Source organism: Bubalus kerabau, chromosome 15 (genome assembly GCF_029407905.1).
Source record: "Bubalus kerabau isolate K-KA32 ecotype Philippines breed swamp buffalo chromosome 15, PCC_UOA_SB_1v2, whole genome shotgun sequence".
NCBI classification, from domain to species: domain Eukaryota; kingdom Metazoa; phylum Chordata; class Mammalia; order Artiodactyla; family Bovidae; genus Bubalus; species Bubalus kerabau.
Window position 1 is genome coordinate 53,461,551 of NC_073638.1, and position 19,137 is coordinate 53,480,687.

Sequence of the window (19,137 nt, forward strand, 5' to 3'; positions counted from 1 at the left end):
CAGGGCCACTGAGCAGCAGGCCCAGGTGATTTTGTGTATACCTGGGCCAGCGGGTTGGGCTGCCATCTCTCTGAGGGGACTGGCACCAACCCTGTGGCCCCTCCAGGGCTATATGCAGCCACTGAAGCAGCCGGAGAACTCCTTGCTCTGTGACCCGTCACTGGTGGATGAGATTTTCGACCAGATCCCGGAGCTCTTGGAGCACCACGAGCAGTTCCTGGAGCAGGTGCGGCACTGTGTGCAGAACTGGCACGCGCAGCAGAAGGTGGGAGACCTGCTTGTCCAGTCGGTGAGTGGCCCTGCCGTCCACTGCTACACCCCCGCCCCACGGCCCTGCCGCTCCGAGAGACTGGATGCGGCCTTGGACCCCACCCCTACCCCCGAGACGGACTCGGATCCCCGATCCAACCTCTAGAGCTTGACGAGACACTGGCACTGACCCCAGACCCTGGGTTGACCTTGACAGCCCAACCCCAGCTAGACACCCTGACCTTGGACCCAGCCCCAGTTGCTGACGGTTTCCCTGGTAGCTCAGTTAGTAAAAAATCCACCTGCAATGCAAAAGACCCAGGTTCGATCCCTGGGTGGGGAAGATCCCCTGGAGAAGGAAATAGCAACCCACTCTAGTATTCTTGCCTGGAAAATCCCATGGACAGAGAAGCCTGGCAGGCTACAGTCCATGGGGTTGCAAAGAGTCGGACACAACTAAACCCCCAAACCAGTTGCTGACACTGACCTGACCCTAGTCCTGACCCTGAGCTGCCACTGACTATGACCCAGACCTCAAATGGATGATGGTAGTGACCTCAACCCCTACTTTAACCTGAATGTAAACAGTTGTCCTGGTCCTGACCCTGGACTTGGGCTTGGTGCTGACACCGGCCTAGTCTTGACTAGCTCTTTTCTCCATCAGGCGTTTTAATAATAATGGCTATTTGACATTTATTATGTGCTAGATATTCTAAATACAGTATATATATCAATGACACTAAGGAGGTAGCTATGATTGATTATTCCCAAGTTTAAAGCTGATGATTCTGGGAATTCCCTGGCGGTCCAGTGGTTAAGACTCCATGCTTTTACAGCTGAGGGCCTGAGTTCAAGCCCTCACCCGAGAAGATCCTGCAAGCTGTGTGGGGCGAGGCCAAAAAAAAAACCCCACAAGCAAAAAATAAAGTTGATGACTCTGCCACATATAGAGAGAAAATAACCTGACCAAAGTGACAGTTAGTAAGGGACTTCCCTGGTGGTCCAGTGTCTAAGACTCCATGCTTCCAATATAGGGGGCCCGGGTTCAATCCCTGGTCAGGGAACTAGACCCTGCATGTTGCAACTAAGACCCAGTGCAGCCAAATAAATAAACAAATGATATTTTTTTAAAAACTCACAGTAAGTGGTAGAGGATTCAACCCAAAAAACCTGGTTCCAGCGCCCATGCTCTACCCCACCCCTTGTCCCTTTCACCACAGACAAGACTTCCACCTGCGAGCTTTTTAAAATCCTACAACACTGATTGAGACCTTAGGAAAGGCATTGGCTTCAGAATTTTAAAAGGACTGTAAAAGCGAAACTAATAAACATTCAACTAAATGTCTGCAAAACATAACATGCCATTTTCTTTAATTGTTAAATTTAGTATTCATTTACATGGGTTTAATTACATTTGAAAAAATTTAAGTTACATTTTATTTTGCCAGAATTCCAAAAAAAGCACAATGATGAATGAGAAATCATAGTGAAACACAAACTAAATACTTACTCAGAGCCAAATAATTTCAAAAATAAAACTCTAAAACTCCTTCCAGAAAATTCTACTAGTAAAACTATTTCTATGGGATGTGGGTGTGTTTGCATGTGTTTGTGATGTGATGGGATGGATCTTGGGCTTACTAAGAAGGTCTTGGAAGGTGCCTGCTGACCTGGAAACTGATGTAACAGGAACCTTGGCTTGGCGGTGGTGGGACCCCAGCTTCAGTGCTGACATCTCCAGTCTGTCTCAGCCCTCAGTGTCACTGGCTTTATCCCCTCCCTGTCTGGACCTTGATGTTAACCAAGGGTAGCAGTGGAAGCCCTGGTCCCCCCGGAGTGGGGCATAGGATGTCCTGTCCCAGGATTGGGGGGTGTTCAGGGTAGGCTGTCTTTATCCCTGAGCTGCGTCAGCCTCTGCCCTGCAGCACATCTGATGGGGGGTGGGGATTGGCATTAAGAACCTAGAAACATGGATTTGGAGACCCAGAGGGGACCAGAAACACCACCACAGGTCAGCTAGTCCATCCATGGAGCAGCTGAGACAGGCACTGGGGTGTCCTAATGCCCAGCTGGGGCTTCTGCCGAGAACATCCACATTGAGCCCAGCCATCAGTTGTTAGCTACCGGGCAGAGCACACTGCGAGGGATGGGAGTACCTACTCCCTGGAGCTGGCAGGCTTGCCTTGAGGGGCCAGGGAGGCCAGAGGCCAGGTATAGTTCCAAGCTGAGCCCTCTTCAGGGTAGGAGTGCTTCCTGGAGGTGGCAGAACTGGAGCTCCACCTTGCCAGGGTGGGTGAGATTTGGATGGGGGAGGGGCCTTCCTGGTGGAGGGAATTACATGAGCAAAAGCCAAGCAGCAGGAACAAGTTTGTGTCGCTCAGCTGACAGCAAGGAGGGAGACCTGCCTGGTTGGAGACCGGGGGGTGAAATGCCCCACTGGGAGGGAGAGAGCCTGGTCTGAGTGCACCTGTGTATCTGCACGCACACGCACACGCCTAATCACACAGTCATACATAGACATGTACAGACGTCACAGTAGTAGCACATGCCCCATCCCTTAGAGACCGTGTCATTTTCAGATGGAGGGAAGAGTTAGATGTTGGCTCGTGAATCAGTGGAAACCTGGACAGGGTGAGGTGGGGAGGGGACACCTTGAGGGTCCCAACCTGCCTCTTCATCCACAGTTCTCCAAGGATGTCCTGGTCAACATCTACTCTGCCTACATCGATAACTTTCTCAATGCGAAGGATGCCGTGCGTGTGGCTAAGGAGGCGAGGCCTGCCTTTCTCAAGTTCCTGGAGGTACCTGGGCCAGGCAGGGGGATGGAGGCCACCCTTCTTGGGTCAGCTTTGGGGGTCTCAGGAGCCCCCAGCCTGGACCCCAGAGCCCTAGCTTGTGGGTCAATATCTCCCCTCAGAGCTAGAGGGGCTCACTGGGGACCTGTCCCTGGACGTTTCCATCTTTGCTGGTCATACCTCACTTGGGTGCCCATCAACCCTATTTCGGGTTTCAGCAAAGCATGCGTGAGAACAAGGAGAAGCAGGCACTGTCCGACCTCATGATCAAGCCTGTGCAGCGGATTCCACGCTACGAGCTTCTGGTGAAGGTGGGCATGGGGCTGGGTGGGCAGGAGGGCATGGGGCTGGGTGGGCAGGTGGGTATGGGGCTGGGTGGGCAGGTGGGCATGGGGCTGGGTGGGCAGGAGGGCATGGGGCTGGGTGGGCAGGTGGGCAAAGTCTGGAGGTATGTGGGGATGCAGGGGGCTCAGTGGTCCCCACCTGGTGGAGCCGCAGGGTCCAGATAGGAAAGTTCTCTCTAGAGTCTACCCACAGTCTCTTCTGTTCCAGCAGTCACTGTGGGACCCCAGAGCCTGACAGGGGTGGCTAAACAGGGGTTTACCGCCCATTTCCACCCAGGACCTCCTGAAGCATACGCCTGAGGACCACCCGGACTACCCTCTCCTGCTGGACGCGCAGCGGAACATCAAGCAGGTGGCCGAGCGCATCAACAAGGGTGTCCGAAGTGCCGAGGAAGCAGAGCGGCACGCCCGAGTGCTGCAGGAGATTGAGGCCCACATCGAGGGCATGGAGGATGTGAGTGCCGTCCCGCCTGGCTCCACCCATGCCTATGTCCACATCTCCGGTCACCTGGAACCATGGTCATGGCTGCAGTGTGTTTGCATCCATCTCGGTTTGCATCTGTGTCCTCCCCCATGTCTGTTTCTGGCCATATGTCCCATGGCCTGATGACACAGCATTGAGAGGGTGGACAACGTGTTGCTCCTACCGACTTGGCCCATGAATGGGGCCAAGGGTCACTAGGGTCTGGGGAGGGGAAAGGATTCATAATGAGCCTTCAGGACGCCTTGTCCCTCCTGCCCCACAGCTCCAGGCCCCTCTGCGGCGGTTCCTGAGGCAGGAGATGGTCATTGAAGTGGTAAGAAGTGTCCCATTGTCTGCCCACCTGTCCCCACCTCCCTGCTTGGTTACCTTCTCTGCTCACAGCTGCTGCCCTCTGGCCTCCTGCTCTTCCACCCCAGCAGGAGCCCAGGGTCAAATCCCAGTTTGCCTCTGGGCATCTGGAGGGCCCTCCCCTCCCTCGTCCTGGCTGTCCCCCTTGGGCACGGTGGGCAGGAAGGAGGGCTTCTGGGCCTGAATCCTGTCTCGGGCCCCACAGAAGGCAGTCGGTGGCAAGAAGGACCGGTCCCTCTTCCTGTTCACGGACCTCATCGTCTGCACCACCCTGAAGCGGAAGTCGGGCTCCCTGCGGCGCAGCTCCATGAGCCTGTGAGTGGCCAGGGTGCTTGAGGCCATTGTCCTTCCCTGGGCCCACTCCCCCGCCTTGGCCAGAGCACCCCTGTTGCTCCCCACAGGTACACGGCAGCCAGCGTCATCGACACGGCTAGCAAGTACAAGCTGCTGTGGAAGCTGCCGCTGGACGACGCGGACATCATCAAAGGTGGGGGTGCTGGGTATTAGGGGGTCTTCCTCTGAGAAGCCCACCTGGAGGATTTGAGCCGTGGCCAGGCTGGCTGGCTGTGCACCTGCTCTTCTGCTTTTGGGCCTCGCTTTCTCATTCTGTCCAAGGGTGCTGGCATGCAGGATCTAGTTTGTGTCCCACGGAGCCAGACCGACCACCTTCTGATTGGGCAGGGGCCTGCCGCGGACGGGCAGGGGCACTGGGGCTGCAGTGCTGCAGGGAGCGCAGACACGCCCGTAGCAGTTGATTCGCTGCACAGGTGCACGCACGCACCTCACCTTAGATGATGGCGCACTGTTCTGGCCCCGCAGTTTGGTGCCTGGGGGACAGGCACACTCAACTCAGGCCAATCAAAAGGCTGGCTAGAATGATCCTTTTGTTTGGGGCTGAGACTGTCGGGAGCTGAAGCAGCTTCAAAGTGCTGCTCCTCCTGCTGTGTGAGCGTGTTCCCCCCACCCCACCCCCGCCCGCCCCCTCTGCGCCAGATACTGCTCTCAGCTTCTCGCCTCCTCGTAACTCCCGTGGTCCATCACGGCCTTGTCTGCCTCGTGGCCTTTCTCCCTCAGCTCTCAGCCCCAGTTGCTCCAGGAGGCGCAGTCCACCCTCCTGAGTAGGGTGGTCATTTGGTGGTGAGGGCGACTGGCAGGCAGGTCAGACCCAGTGAGGCAGGAGCTGGTGAACCCAGGCCTGCCCCACACCGGCCCCTACGTAGGAAGGCAAGCTGATTATTGGTTCAATTCATCTCTTCTCACTAAAGAACAGGCTGGTGGATAAAATGAGTACCTCTAGGTCAGGTGTCTACCCCTGGTCCAGTCAGCTGTGGCCAGAGACTGGCAGGGTCATAGGGAAGAAAGCTTGGCTGCCCGGGTGGTAGAGGGTTGTAGGGGGACAGTTTCCCTCAGAAGGAGCAGATGTCCTCAGGCCTCTCTTGTCTAGTCCACTCCACTGCTGTCTACTCAGCCCATTTGTGAACGCTCCTAGCCAGGCAGTGTGGAGTGTGCGGGATGCTGAGCTGGTCTGTGGGGCCCGTACTTGGCAGGGATCAAGTATGGGACAGGACCAGGGAAATCTAGGTCATCAGCCCATTGCCCCCTTTGTGGGGGGAGTTGAGTCCCTGGGTCAGCACATTTGACTGCCTGAGGCTCTGCCTGCCCAGCTGACTTCCCCTGTGGGAGACTGCACCACCACAGCGGCCCAGCATCAGCTGGAGTCTGCATAACCTGGGAGCTGTCTGCAGTTTGTTCTTTGTGCTATTCCAGGGAGTTCTCCAAGAGACTGACACCCTGTGGCCGGTGGCTGTGAATCAGGCCCAGGCCCCTGCTCTCGGGCCTGGAGTTTCTCTCCAAGCTGCCCATTAACTTTGGGGTTGATGCTAACCCGAGGTCCGGCGGTTTACAAGCTCTCAGTTTGTCAGGCTGCTCCCCGCACCCAACTGCAAGTTGGGAGGGGAGGGAAGGAGTGTCTGTCCAAGCCTGACCTTGTCTGTCTCTGGATCTGCCCATGGCCTCCCTCTGTCCCCACTAGGGGCATCTCAAGCTGCCAATCGAGAGAACATCCAGAAGGCGATCAGCCGCTTGGACGAGGACCTGACCACCCTGGGCCAGATGAGCAAGCTCTCGGAGAGCCTCGGTTTCCCCCACCAGGTCTGCTTCTTCTGCCTGAGATTCCCTCACTCGGTCTGAGGGGGAAGGGTACAGCCTCATCCCATCTCTGAAGGAAGTAGTGTTCCAGGCCTGCAGGTTGGAGACACAGCTCCATCCCCAGCTGAGGGAGGCGGGAGGGCCCACCATGTCTGTGCAGGATCCAGGCTACCTCTTGGTCTCTGGGAAGTAGAGTCCCGTTTTCTGTCTGAGGGGAGAGGCAGATGCCCAGTCCCATCCCCAGGGCAGGAGTAGGCTGAGCGGGGAAGGGAGGCCCTGAGGCCTGGACCCTTATCCCTGCAGAGCCTGGATGACGCGCTGCGGGACCTCTCAGCTGCCATGCACCGGGACTTGTCGGAGAAGCAGGCCCTGTGCTACGCCCTCTCCTTCCCTCCTACCAAGCTGGAGCTGTGCACCACGAGGCCCGAGGGCACCGACTCCTTCATTTTCGACTTCCCCCACCCTGATGCCCGCCTTGGCTTCGAGCAGGCCTTTGATGAGGCCAAGAGGAAACTGGGTAAGCCAGGGCCCAGGCTGGTGCCCTCCTCCCAGAACCTTCAAGCAGGGGACAGCATCTTACAGCTGTGTGTGACATCAGGAGCCAGAAATCTCAGGATTGCCATGTCCTGTGTTCCAGTCCCTGCCAGTGGAAGGGTGGACTGAGACTTCTGCAGAGAAATACAGGACTTCCCCAGGGTTGGGAAGATCCCCTGGAGAAGGGAACTACTACCCACTCCAGTATTCTGGCCTGGAGAATTCAATGGACCATATAGTCCATGGGGTCGCAAAGAGTCAGACAGGACTGAACGACTTTCACTCACTCACTTGGGGGCTCTTTGGCAGGGATTCTGTGGATACGGTCAGCGTAGGGCAGGGGCCCTATCATGGGAGTGGGTGACTAGGACCTCGTACCTCCACCACACACGCAGACAGCAGGCCTGGATCAGGGAGCACTGTTGAACGGGTCCATAGAAAATCCTTAGAGACCTCTGGGTCTACCTCTCATATTGTACAGATGGGAAAATTGAGGCCAAGGACAAGCAGGACATTAACAACCAGTCACCTCATTCTCCCTAGAGAGACCCTGAGGGGCAGGAGAGGAAGGGAAATGGGCAAGGTCAGGACCAGGGTAAGGTGAATGCTAAGCAGTGTCTGTCTGTCCATCCATCTCCACTACAGCCTCCAGCAAAAGCTGTCTAGACCCTGAATTCCTGAAGGCCATCCCCATCATGAAAACCCGCAGTGGCATGCAGGTGTGTATGCACCTGGGTACCTGGGCGCATGTATTCTAAGCCAGCACGTGTTCATGTGTTTTTGTTCTTTGTACAGCATCGTGTACGTCTTGAACATTGCAGTGGTTCCCTGTGTCTTTGAGAGTACAGCTCTCTGCACAAGCACATGGACACTACATATGTGTCATATGTATATGGGTACATCCATGCATTTATGCATCTTTGCATGTGAACAAATGCAAGTGCATTTCACAAAAACTGATGTGCAAGTGTCTAATTCATATGCTTGTATGAGTCTATATACATATGGACAAAGTTACCATTTTTTTCATTTGTTACACATATACATGTATGTGTGACCATATTTGCGGTATATGTATGTGTATGGATATCTGTGTACACAGACATATATGAATGTATGTCACAGAAGGATGTGTGCATTTGATGCGTAAAGAGTCACGTGTGCTGTATGTGTGCACGTGTATGCTGAAGGTGTGTTGAGAATCCAGGAGGGCCTGGAGAGCGGTGTGGAGCTGGCAGCAGTTCCTCCATTCACCTTCCCCTGTCCCTTGGCGCCTTCCGCAGTTCTCGTGCGCAGCCCCGACCCTGAGCAGCTGCCCCGAGCCCACCCCCGAGGTGTGGGTGTGCAACAGCGACGGCTACGTGGGCCAGGTGTGTCTGCTGAGCCTGCGCGCTGAGCCCGATGTGGAGGCCTGCATCGCAGTCTGCTCCGCTCGCATCCTCTGCATCGGGGCGGTGCCAGGTCTGCAGCGCTGTTGCCACCGGTGAGGCCCGCCCGGACGGGGGCAGCCGGGGCGGAGGGCGGGGCCTGGAGGGAGAGTCCCGGCCCCTGACCCGGATGGTGGGCGTGTCCTGTGGATGTGGGCGGGGCCTGGGCGTGAGGACGTGTAGGGCAGATCCTAGCTCCTACTGCTGCTGCTGCTGCTAAGTCGCTTCAGTCGTGTCCCACTCTGTGCGACCCCATAGACGGCAGCCCACCAGGCTCCTCCGTCCCTGGGATTCTCCAGGCAAGAACATTGCCCCTAGTGACACTCATTCCCAACCCTTCGTCTCCCAGGGAACAGACTGCGTCGCTGAGAAACCCCCCAGAGACGGCACCCGAGCCTACCGGGCCAGACCTGGACGTCGAGGCGGCGGACGAGGAAGCAGCGACGGTGGCTGAGCCAGGGCCCCAGCCATGCCTGCACATCTCCATAGCGGGCTCAGGCCTGGAGATGACGCCAGGCCCCGCCGAGGGTGACCCCCGCCCGGAGCTAGTGCCCTTTGACAGCGATTCGGATGATGAGTCTTCGCCCAGCCCCTCGGGGACCCTGCAGAGCCAGGCCAGCCGGTCCACCATCTCCTCTAGCTTTGGCAGTGAGTGCCCAGCTTGGGGCAGGGAGGGGCAGCCCAGCCAGTGCTGATTGAATGAGAGAGAGGATAAGCACAACCATGGCATCCAGTCTCCTTAAGATACTAGCGCAGAGAGCGCCAGGGGCCAGCCAGATGGGCAGGGACTGTGACACCAAGGGCCCCAGGGGCAGTGGGTAGTCAGGCTGGATCCTGAGGCCCCTGCAATGGCCAGTTAAGGAAGATGGAGTTGTTGGGGATGGTGGTGACTGGTCCATGGTGGTGGATTGGAGGTGGCCAAGCTGGGACCAGGAGCCTGTAGCACTGAGCTGTCAAGTCATCAGGGTAACAAGGGCTGAACTGATGGTGGAGTCTGGAGGGCAGGGAGAACAGCAGTGGAAGACCTTGACCCAGAAGGGTGCGTTGAGGGGAGAGTAAGGCCTAGAAAGATACCACATCTTGGGCCTGGCAGAGTGGGAGAAAGAGCCTTTTGTCTCCATCAGATGAGGAGACCCCGAGCTCCAAGGAGGCCACAGCAGAGACCACCAGTTCAGAGGAGGAACAGGAGCCTGGCTTCCTGCCACTGTCTGGCTCCTTCGGGCCTGGCGGTCCCTGCAGCACCAGTCCCATGGATGGGAGAGCCCTTCGTCGGTCCAGTCGTGGCTCCTTCACCCGCGGCAGCCTGGAGGACCTGCTGAGCGTTGACCCTGAGGCCTACCAGAGTTCCGTGTGGCTGGGCACCGAGGATGGCTGGTAGGGACACAGGAGAGGCTGGAGTCTTGGTGCCAGAACCTGCAGTCCCTGTTTAAGAAATCATATCGCATCCTAAAGCAGAAGCAGGAGGGCCTTGGGTCAGATCTCAGGGATACTGCCAACCAGGGCTGCCAGAGGGTCTGAAACCCACAGGAAGGCCGTGGGATTTTGGTACCGTGGGGTGGCACCTGCCGTGGAGGAGATGGTGGTCGAGGCAGCTAGGTGGAGGGATTGGTGTGCCCAAGCACTTGTCACAGGTCCACACCACTGATCCACAGTGTCCACGTGTACCAGTCCTCTGACAGCATCCGCGATCGCAGGAACAGCTTGAAGCTCCAGCACTCGGCCTCTGTGACCTGCATTCTGTAAGGCCCCCCAGATGGCTCTTCTGGTTCACACCCTTCTCAGCTATACCGTAGATGTCCTTCTGCTCACCTGCACCCTCTGGGCACAGAGCACACAGGCGTGCCCCAGGCTAACTGTGTCTCCCACACACCGTGTGTCATTGTGCAAGTCACCGCCTCTTCTTAGACTCAGGTGCCCACCACCTAGAGAACAAGGGGTGGGAGGAGGTGATCTTTTGGAAGCCATAGTCATTCTGTCTGATGCCTTGGGCTCAGGGGACCTCCTTTGGCTTCCTGAAACCCCCATGACTCCTTTTCCTTTCCTAGGTATCTGAATAACCAGGTGTTTGTGTCTTTGGCCAATGGAGAGCTCGTAGTCTACCAAAGAGAAGCAGGTGAGTGTCCCCCTCCCCGCTGAGTAGGGTCTCCCTCCTGAGCAAGCTGGGGCCTCCAGACCACAAGTCTGGAGATGTGACTTTTGGTAACTCCCAGGTCTTTTCTGGGGTTTGGTGTCCTCATTGATAAATGAGGTTATTTATTAGCACCTTATTTCAGGGGAGGGTGAGGCTCAAATGCACTATAAGATTGAATCTGCTGTTTTCTTTATCCCACTCCTACTCTAGGCCGTTTCTGGGACCCCCATAACTTCAAATCGGTGACCCTGGGTGCTCAGGGGAGCCCCATCACCAAGATGGTGTCTGTGGGTGGGCGGCTTTGGTGTGGCTGCCAGAACCGAGTCCTTGTCCTGAGCCCTGACACGCTGCAGCTGGAGGTAGTGGGGATGGGGGTGGGGTTGGGGAATTGGTGACTTGGGGTGAGCCAGGCCCATGAGAGAGGAGGTGAGACCACAGGGCTATAAAAAAGCAACCAGCTGAGAGGTCGGGGCTTTCCCCCGACCACTGTGTGAATCTGGGCCAGCCCCTAGCCTTCTCTAATCCTTATTTGCTTCTAGCTGATGAAGGCTACAGGTACATGTAAGTTAGAACTCTTTAGTCCTCTTCCCCCTCCAGCCCTATTTCTCAGCTAAAGTATTGGTGTCTTTGGTGGGTGGACAGAGTTCCTTTCTGATGTCAACATCCCTTATCATCACTCTGGCATTTAGTCCTGAGTTCATTTACATGTGCATCAGTAGCTGTCAGCCTGGTAGTATCCAGGAGTAACTAAGTTCCCTTGATTTCCCTCTCACTGGTCCCACCGTTGGTTGGGTTGGGAGTGAAGAGGTGGAGAACCCGGGTTCAGGCCCAGGTCTATGACTGACTTGCCGATGCCTTTGGACAGGTTCCCTCCCCTTCTAGACTTGTTTCCCAGCTGTACAGGGTGAGGCCAATGATTGCTGTTAAGACTCTTCAGGCTTTGAACTTCTCTGATCATTAACTCACTCAACTTCCTTGGGGAAAGGGCACTGTAATTCCTGAGGTTTAAGTGGGGAGGCTCCAGTGAAGCTAACATTTGAAAGGTTAATCATCCAGGTCAAGGAGCAAGGCTGCCTTTCCAGTGGGCTCTCTGGAGAGATTTGGCATGAGTTGTAAGGAAGGAGGAACGGGCACTGGTGAAGCACAAGGCTGGGAGGGGCCGGTGAGGGCAGGCCTGTCACTCACCCATCTGTTCTCGACCCTCACCCCAGCACACGTTCTCCGTGGGGCAGGATTCCAGTCGCAGCGTGGCTTGCATGGTGGACTCCAGCCTGGGCGTGTGGGTGACATTGAAAGGTAGTGCCCATGTGTGTCTCTACCATCCAGACACGTTTGAGCAGCTGGCAGAGGTAGATGTCACACCTCCTGTGCACAGGATGCTGGCAGGTACTGACCTCAGTCTCCTACTGCCCCTTCCCTTGGAGCTTTTCTGTCCCTGGCAGTGAGGATACTAAGCCAGGGCCAGGACTCAGCCCCAGCGCTGGTCTGTCTCCTACCCCAGGCTCAGACGCCATCATCCGGCAGCACAAGGCTGCCTGCCTGAGGATCACAGCGCTGCTGGTGTGTGAAGAGCTGCTGTGGGTGGGCACCAGTGCCGGCGTGGTGCTCACCATGCCCACCTCACCCAGCACCATCAGCTGTCCACGGGCGCCTCTCAGCCCTGCTGGCCTTGGCCAGGGGCACACTGGCCATGTCCGCTTCTTGGCTGCAGTCCAACTTCCAGATGGCTTCAGCCTGCTCTGCCCAACTCCACCACCTCCCCCAGATGCAGGTGGGTCTACACATCTTATGCCAATCCAGGGACCTGGGCTTTGGGTTTAGGATGCCCCGCTGCCCTGCCAGAGGAGGGTTAAGAGGGAGGGAAAATGTAATACAGATGTGGAAGTGGCGTATATTACAGAAAGTAGGCTATAGAAAACCCAAACTAAAAATCTATTAGGATACTGTGTGTGTGTGTATGTGTGTAAAATTCTGTCCAGAGAATGTCACGGAGATGAGGAAGTGAACTAAGAATTAGAATATGGCACAGGAAGGGATACATACAACAGGAAATAAAACAGGACTAGAAATGATGTATAGGGCGGAGCGGGAAACAAACAGCACCAGAAAGCAGAGCGTAGAAGGGTCCGTAGGATAGGAAAGGGACTGTGAGGATTAGAAAGTGAATCCTAGTAGGTAACGGTGTACATCAAGGGGGTTGCAGTTGGCCAGGTCTTGCTCTGGCAGGACAGGAAGCCGTACTCCCAAGAGGAAGTGGCTGTGGGCATCAGGAAGCAGGGAGGCCTTGGTCAGGGGTTGTCTGGGTCCAGAGAAGACTCAGCTGCCCACCTGGGAAAGGGCTGTTGGAAGCAGGAGATGAGCACCAAGAGGGCTGTGTTGAGATAGTGCTGCCGCCAGTCACCCCCAGGCTCATGGCTCCTCCCTCTGGCCCCCCAGGCCCCGAGAAGCTGCCCTCACTGGAGCATCGGGACTCCCCTCGGCACCGAGGCCCTGCCTCGGCCAGGCCTAAAATGCTGGTGATCAGTGGAGGCGATGGCTACGAGGACTTCCGACTTAGCAGTGGGGGCGGCGGCAGCAGTGAGACCGTGGGCCGAGACGACAGCACAAACCACCTCCTCCTATGGAGGGTGTGACCCTGTCCACCGTGGCCCAGGACTCGCCCACCCACCCGCCCTCCGCCTGCTTGCCTCTTCCAAGCCCACCGGCAGACCCTCACACGAGTGTCTCACCGGGGCACACCCGTGCCTGCACAGACTGCCTCCCATCCTTGCGGAAGCATTGCCAATGGAGCACCTGCTGGCCAGCGGGGTCTAGGCCTTTCCCAGCCCTCTGGCTGCTCCGGTGCACCCAGTCATGATGGGAGGGTGGAGAGGGGGCATGTGGGCTGCCCAGGACCTCTGTCCCTGGAGCTTCTACCAAAGACACGGCCGGGCCTGGACCCCACAGGGCTAGGGAGGGCCATGTGCAATATTTGGAGGGTTTTCCTGGGGACAGTGGGAGGGCTGGGGGATGGAATCCTTTCCCGTGTACAGTATTTATGTTTCTTTTTAGATGTGTACCTTCCCAAGCACTTATTTATGCAATGACCTGGGGCAGGGAGTGATTGGAGAAAATAACAGAAGAGGGAAAAAAAACCCTGCCCTGGGAGTCACCCTGGGACCCCAACCAGCCTTCCTGGAGGGACCGGTCCCCCTCATTATGTACGCACACACACACTGCATGTTTGGGGCACTGAAACACTGCCCCTTAACGTAAACTTTCCACGGCCTTGTCCTGACTGGGTTGCCCTCCAGTATCCAGAGCAAAGGACCAAGTCCCCTCAGTCATCCAGAACAAGGCGATGACCGGGGGGGTGGGCAGTGACTCCCATCCGGGGGGCTTCCCCAGGCTCGGCGTTTCCTTGCTTGTTGGCAGTGCCTTTAGCGGTTTCCGAATGTGGGAACCCTGCCGGGGCCTCGTCCAGGGCCCTCTCCTGGCCTAAGCAGGGAAGGGGCCCTCGCTGTCTGCACATTGCCCCCCAGCCCCTGTGTCTCATGCACTGGCACACATGGTCACCACAGAGGGTGGGCCTAGAGGCCCCTCACTCTGACCACTGACTCCCTCTCTCCACATCCTCCCCTGGCAGCGGCAGCCCTTCCAAGGACACCCAAAGCTGAGGGGCCACACATGGCCTCCCTGGCTGGGAAGGCCACTCTGGAGACTAGCTTCCTCTGCCCCCACCCCCCCACCCCCAAACCGCAGAAGCCAGTCTGACCCCAGCCCCACGCTTCTTCAGCTGCAGCTCCAAAGGTCTGGTGTCAGATGGGGTTTGTTTGGTTCTGTTTTTGTTTGGGGTGGGTGGGTCATTGCGGTCTTAGATTATGTTTTTCTTGCTACCAAACAGTCATGTATTAACTTTCCTTGGATGATGAAGTTTAAAGAGTCAATAAATAGAAACACCAAACAACTGGTCCCCATCGGCAGCCACAGAGGCCTCCTGCCAGCAACCTCCGAGCTCCCCAGCTGCGTGGGCTCCCCGACAACTACCCACTTGGACAGACAGAGTAGGACTCAGAGACCCAGAAGAGTGCTGCAGTGGCGAGGCGGCCACTGACGTGCTGTGTTATCTCAGGCAGGTCACTGTGTCTCTGTGGGCTGCAGCTTCCACATCAGGAAAACCAGGAGTTCTGCTAGTCAGATGCTTTATAACCAGGGTGCATTTTAGAGTCCCTTACAGGTTAACATTGTAAATACAAAGCATGATACATAAATTATGTGTATGTAAATACACATTCCCAGGCTCCCCCAGCTCCTGAGTCAGTAGGCCTGGGATAAAGCTTGGGAATCTGAAGCTGACACATGCTACAAGGAAAAACTAGGCAAATGTGAGCCTGTCTACAGCTCCTACAAGAATCGGTGCTCTCCAGCAAAGCCTCAGGAGGCTCAGAACCTGACAGGCCACGGTGAGCAGGGGAGATTCCAAGTCGCTGTGATTTCTGGTCATTAAATCAGACATGAGAATGCAAAGGCTGACTACACAGGACTGTTCCTCGCAGGGGCACAGAGCCCTTTCCACCAGGGCGCACCAGCAAGACGTAAGGTGATGACTTCTAGAAAAAGAACAAATCAGGCTTCAGCTCTCTTGAACACACGTTTGAACATTTTCCAACCCAAACAATTAAGACTTTACAGAAATCATTTGCTAAAGAGGCGTGCAGGCTCACACTTGGCACACTGGTATTCACGTATCTGAGTTCTGCCAAGCCCTTGATGCCATGGGACAGACATGAAACATCTGGCAGCATCACTACTGGGAAGATCTGGAGGAGAGGGGAACAGAAAACAGATACATCACAGAGTAGAAGGCTACATTCACATGGAATTTGATGAAATGGCATAGAAGGAGCACAGGTTTTGAAGCTGAACAGAAACTTAGACTTTGCCACTAATTGGCTATGCAGCTTTGGATGAGTTGTATTCCCTCTGAGCCTCCATCTCATCATCTGAAAATTGGGGTTGATAATCCTTTCCCCCACAGGACTGTTGGTTGGTGTGCACAGATCTTTGGATTGCAAGGAAGAGATTTGTTCTGCCCAGAAATAAAGGGGGCGCTGACTAGTGGAAACGTGAACTAGAATCAAATAGCTGTTAGCACAGTGGCCCATGTACTGCTGCCCCATCTTAAGACCCCTGGACTCTCCACCTTGAGTGTCTGATTCCTGCCTCACCACCAGCCAGCTGCCATTTTCTGCTTCACAACTTCTGCTGCCTGAGGCCCTCTTCTGCCTCTGGACAGACTTCACTTTCAGCACTGGTTATCCAAGGCCAGATCCTCAGCATTTTCCCTAATAAGCCTCAGTAGGAATGGGCCCGGCCCAGCCCGCTGCTCCTTAGAAGGCCACATCCCAGGACACCGGGCAGCCTGTGGAGAGATGAGCAGCCCTGAGCAGGTCAGCTGTGGGCAGGGCGGTCCTGGGATGCACGATCGATCGCTAGGCACCCGGCCTAGGGGAGAACCTAGAAGGATCAGCTCCTCCAAAGCAGTGGTTCTCAATCTTGCCTGCACATTGTAATCACCTGGGGGGTCCAGGTCACATTCCAGACCAATTAGATCAGAATTCTGAGGGTGGGACTGACCCAAGTGTCAGTCATATTTGTAGGAAAACTTTTAAGTGAAGTATAACATTTGTACAGAATGGTACTCAAGTCATTAGTGGGCTGCTAGATAAGTTTATTAATAAACACACCCAGATTAAGAAACCGAACATTCCACCACTTGAAAGCTCCCACGTACCCCCACCTACTCTCCCCTTCTAGGGTAACTACCATGCTGGCTTCTGACACTGTGGTTTAGTTCTGCTAGTGAGGCGGAGAACCACTGTTTTAAAGGGCACAGCCAGGGACTTCCCTAGCAGTCTAGTGGTTGGGACTCTGCACTGCCACTGCCGTGGGCCCAGGTTTGATCCCTGGGTGGGGAAGATCCCACAAGCCATGCCACTGGGGTGGAGGTAGTGGGACTCGGGTTTGATGTGAGGAGTGAAGGAACAGCTTGAGTCAATGCAAAGAAGGGTCAGGAAACCTGGAGCAAGAGGTCTGAGGTGTAGGCCCAGCTGGAGCAGTGGGGAAAGAGGAAAAGGCCAGGGAAGCCAGAATGTGAGCTCTGCAAGGGGGATGTTTGCTCACTGCCCCATCCCCAGGCCACCTGCAGTGCCTGACACAAAGTACGTGCTCAATAAATGTTTAGTTAAATCTAGAGAATTCAGTTGCAGTTTCCCTGTAGGTCTTGAATGTTGCTAAATAATAGCCCCAGCTCCCGTTTATTTATTGCAAGCCAGGAGCTTGGACCATCCAGTTTCATCCTCAGTGGTCCTGGGAGGTTGGTACCATTATCCTTTTTTTCCGATGAGGAAACTGAGGTTCAGAGAGGCCAAACGCCTTCCTCAAGGTTGCCTTCCTACTAAGCAGTAGAGCCGGGATGTGCATGTGATCTGTCTGCTCAGGTCTCTGCCTCATGGAGGAGAGTAAGGGCAGTGACATGGGGTGGCTGGAGGACACGAGACAGTCCAAGCAGCCAAAGACACATCCAGCCACTCATGACGTATCTGGCTCATGTTCCTCATACCCAGCCTGGGAAGGACATCCTGACTTCAGAGGAGACAGTCAGGGCCAAAAGCCACCTCTTCTCCCAGGGGGGTTCTCCAGGTGTTTCCTTGGTCTAGATACAAACAGCAGGGTTTAGCTATACATCTGCCTCACAAGGAAGATGAGGTACAGAAAAGGACGGAGATTTACTTGATGTCACACAGCAAGGCAGCACTGAGGCTGAGGGTGGGTGTGGAGGAGAACCGGGCAGGAAGGTTTCCTATGGTCAGAAAAGTAAAAAAAAATGACCCAGGTGACCTCCGAGAGCTCGTCACATCTTTTGCATGCCTGCCAAACACCAAGTCTCTCTTCTGTCCTCACAGACCTGAAGCCACAGGCCAGATTGCAGGAAAGAGCAAGGGGAAGTACTATTTTGGGCCCATTATGGACAACGAGGAGCCTTGCCTGGCAAAGGCAAGTGAAGGGGCTGGGTCAGGGGCAGGATGCAGGGCTAAATGGGGAGGGGGCGATGTCGCAGGTACTGGGGAGAGAGGGCAGAGCCCAGACACTGGGCTGTGGAGAGGACACAGGGCGTGGGGACTAAAGGAGCAGGTTCTGAGCCCGCAGCGTAGAATAAGTTGGTGCCTCCCATGTGGGGTCTCAGCAGATCCTCACAATGCCCTGAGAGTGAATTTGCATTCAGGTGAAGTCACTAGCTTAAGGCCACACAGCCTGACAATGGCTTTAAACCAAGCCTCCCACTGGAGGCTAGAACAGATACAGGAGGACAGCCCGCCTTCTGAGGGATAGAACCTGGCCAGTTAGGGGGTTAGCCAAGTGCAGAGTCTTGAAATTTAAGTCTGAGCCATGACATTTCCTCTTGCTTTGGACAGTCACATTGGAACTTAAGGGTATCCACAGAGGGCGCCACCATTTCTGGTCCATAACCCTGTGCGTGCTACATCGCTTCAGTCCTGTCTGTCTGACTCTTGCCGTAACTTTTCAGGCTCCTCTGTCCCTGGGATTCTCCAGGCAAGAATACTCGAGTGGGTTGCCGTGCCCTCCTCCAGGGGATCTTCCTGACCCAGGGATCGAACCCGGGTCTCATGTCTCCTGCATGGCAAGCAAGTTCCTTACCACTAGCGCCACCTAGGTAGCTCTCATAACCCCAGAGGCAGCTATCTGCTCAGATCCCCTGCAAACAGCCCCTTTTCTCTGATCCTGCAGCCCAGGATCCCCACCCGACCTTAGGCAAAGTCTCAGTGGGTGGGGCCTATGTCCCTGCCCCTGGGTCACCACAGCTCACCCAGCTTCCTGGAGTCTTGTGCTGTGCTGCCTAGGATGAGGTACAGGACTTCTCTGGACTCAGTTCTCCGGCTTCCCTATCAGAGGTTCAACAAGATTGTCTGTCTCTGAGGTGCTTGAGCTCATTAAAATGCTAAGATTCTGAGGACCCATCTGAGATGCCAGGAGTTTTAAAAGCCTGTGATTCTAAGAGTCCTTTGTTTTCCTGAACCTGTGGTTCTCCAAGCTCCATAAAAAGCCGATCTAAATCTTTCCTTTGGCCTCCACAACTCCTTCCCTGTCTCCTCTCTCTAGCAGCTGAATGTTCCCAGACTCTTGGGCAGGATTCCAGGTGCAGCTTGCTGTGGTTCGGAGGACGGGGGGACTGCTCGCCTCCACCATCTCTGGTCATTTCTCCGGGCTCTGGTGGCTGCTCACCCTTCCCACATGGTCAGGTCGGGCCTCCTCACACAGAGCTAGTATGACCTCCAGGCAACATGTTAAGCAGCCTCATTTTCAGATGGGGAAGCTGAACTGGGAAGGGATTTGACCAAAGCCTCACATGGAGCTGGTAGCAGAGACAGGTCCAGACCCTCTCTAGTGGCAGTCCCCTTTGGCACCAGGGACCAGTCTCAAGAAAGACAGTTTTTCCATGGACCAAGGGAGGGGGTGGGAGAGGGGAGGATGGTAATGCCAGGAATGGGGAGGGGCTCTCAATACAGATGAAGTTTCACTCGCTGGCCGGACTCACCTCCTGCTGTGTGGTCCAGAGGTTGGGGATCCCTGCTCTATAGGACGTCTGGTTAATGGTCAGTACTTGACCAAAAAGCAT

General features: G+C 55.5%; 1 protein-coding gene across 1 annotated transcript in view; it reads left to right on the forward strand.

The window, feature by feature from the left end:
• The window catches only part of ARHGEF17 (Rho guanine nucleotide exchange factor 17), a 61,230-nt gene extending 44,015 nt beyond the window's left edge, over nt 1–17,215 (forward strand). Inside the window, exons 3-21 of the mRNA XM_055549021.1 lie at nt 107–289; nt 2,934–3,050; nt 3,263–3,355; nt 3,666–3,842; nt 4,135–4,185; nt 4,426–4,535; nt 4,622–4,707; nt 6,253–6,371; nt 6,672–6,885; nt 7,548–7,621; nt 8,186–8,385; nt 8,679–8,977; nt 9,454–9,703; nt 9,982–10,068; nt 10,375–10,442; nt 10,671–10,819; nt 11,672–11,846; nt 11,962–12,231; nt 12,897–17,215. Of these exons, the coding sequence (XP_055404996.1) occupies nt 107–289; nt 2,934–3,050; nt 3,263–3,355; nt 3,666–3,842; nt 4,135–4,185; nt 4,426–4,535; nt 4,622–4,707; nt 6,253–6,371; nt 6,672–6,885; nt 7,548–7,621; nt 8,186–8,385; nt 8,679–8,977; nt 9,454–9,703; nt 9,982–10,068; nt 10,375–10,442; nt 10,671–10,819; nt 11,672–11,846; nt 11,962–12,231; nt 12,897–13,093 (2,919 nt within the window). The 3' untranslated portion in view covers nt 13,094–17,215. The remainder of the gene's footprint in view (nt 1–106; nt 290–2,933; nt 3,051–3,262; nt 3,356–3,665; nt 3,843–4,134; nt 4,186–4,425; nt 4,536–4,621; nt 4,708–6,252; nt 6,372–6,671; nt 6,886–7,547; nt 7,622–8,185; nt 8,386–8,678; nt 8,978–9,453; nt 9,704–9,981; nt 10,069–10,374; nt 10,443–10,670; nt 10,820–11,671; nt 11,847–11,961; nt 12,232–12,896) is intronic.
• Nucleotides 17,216–19,137: the final 1,922 nt, after the last annotated feature.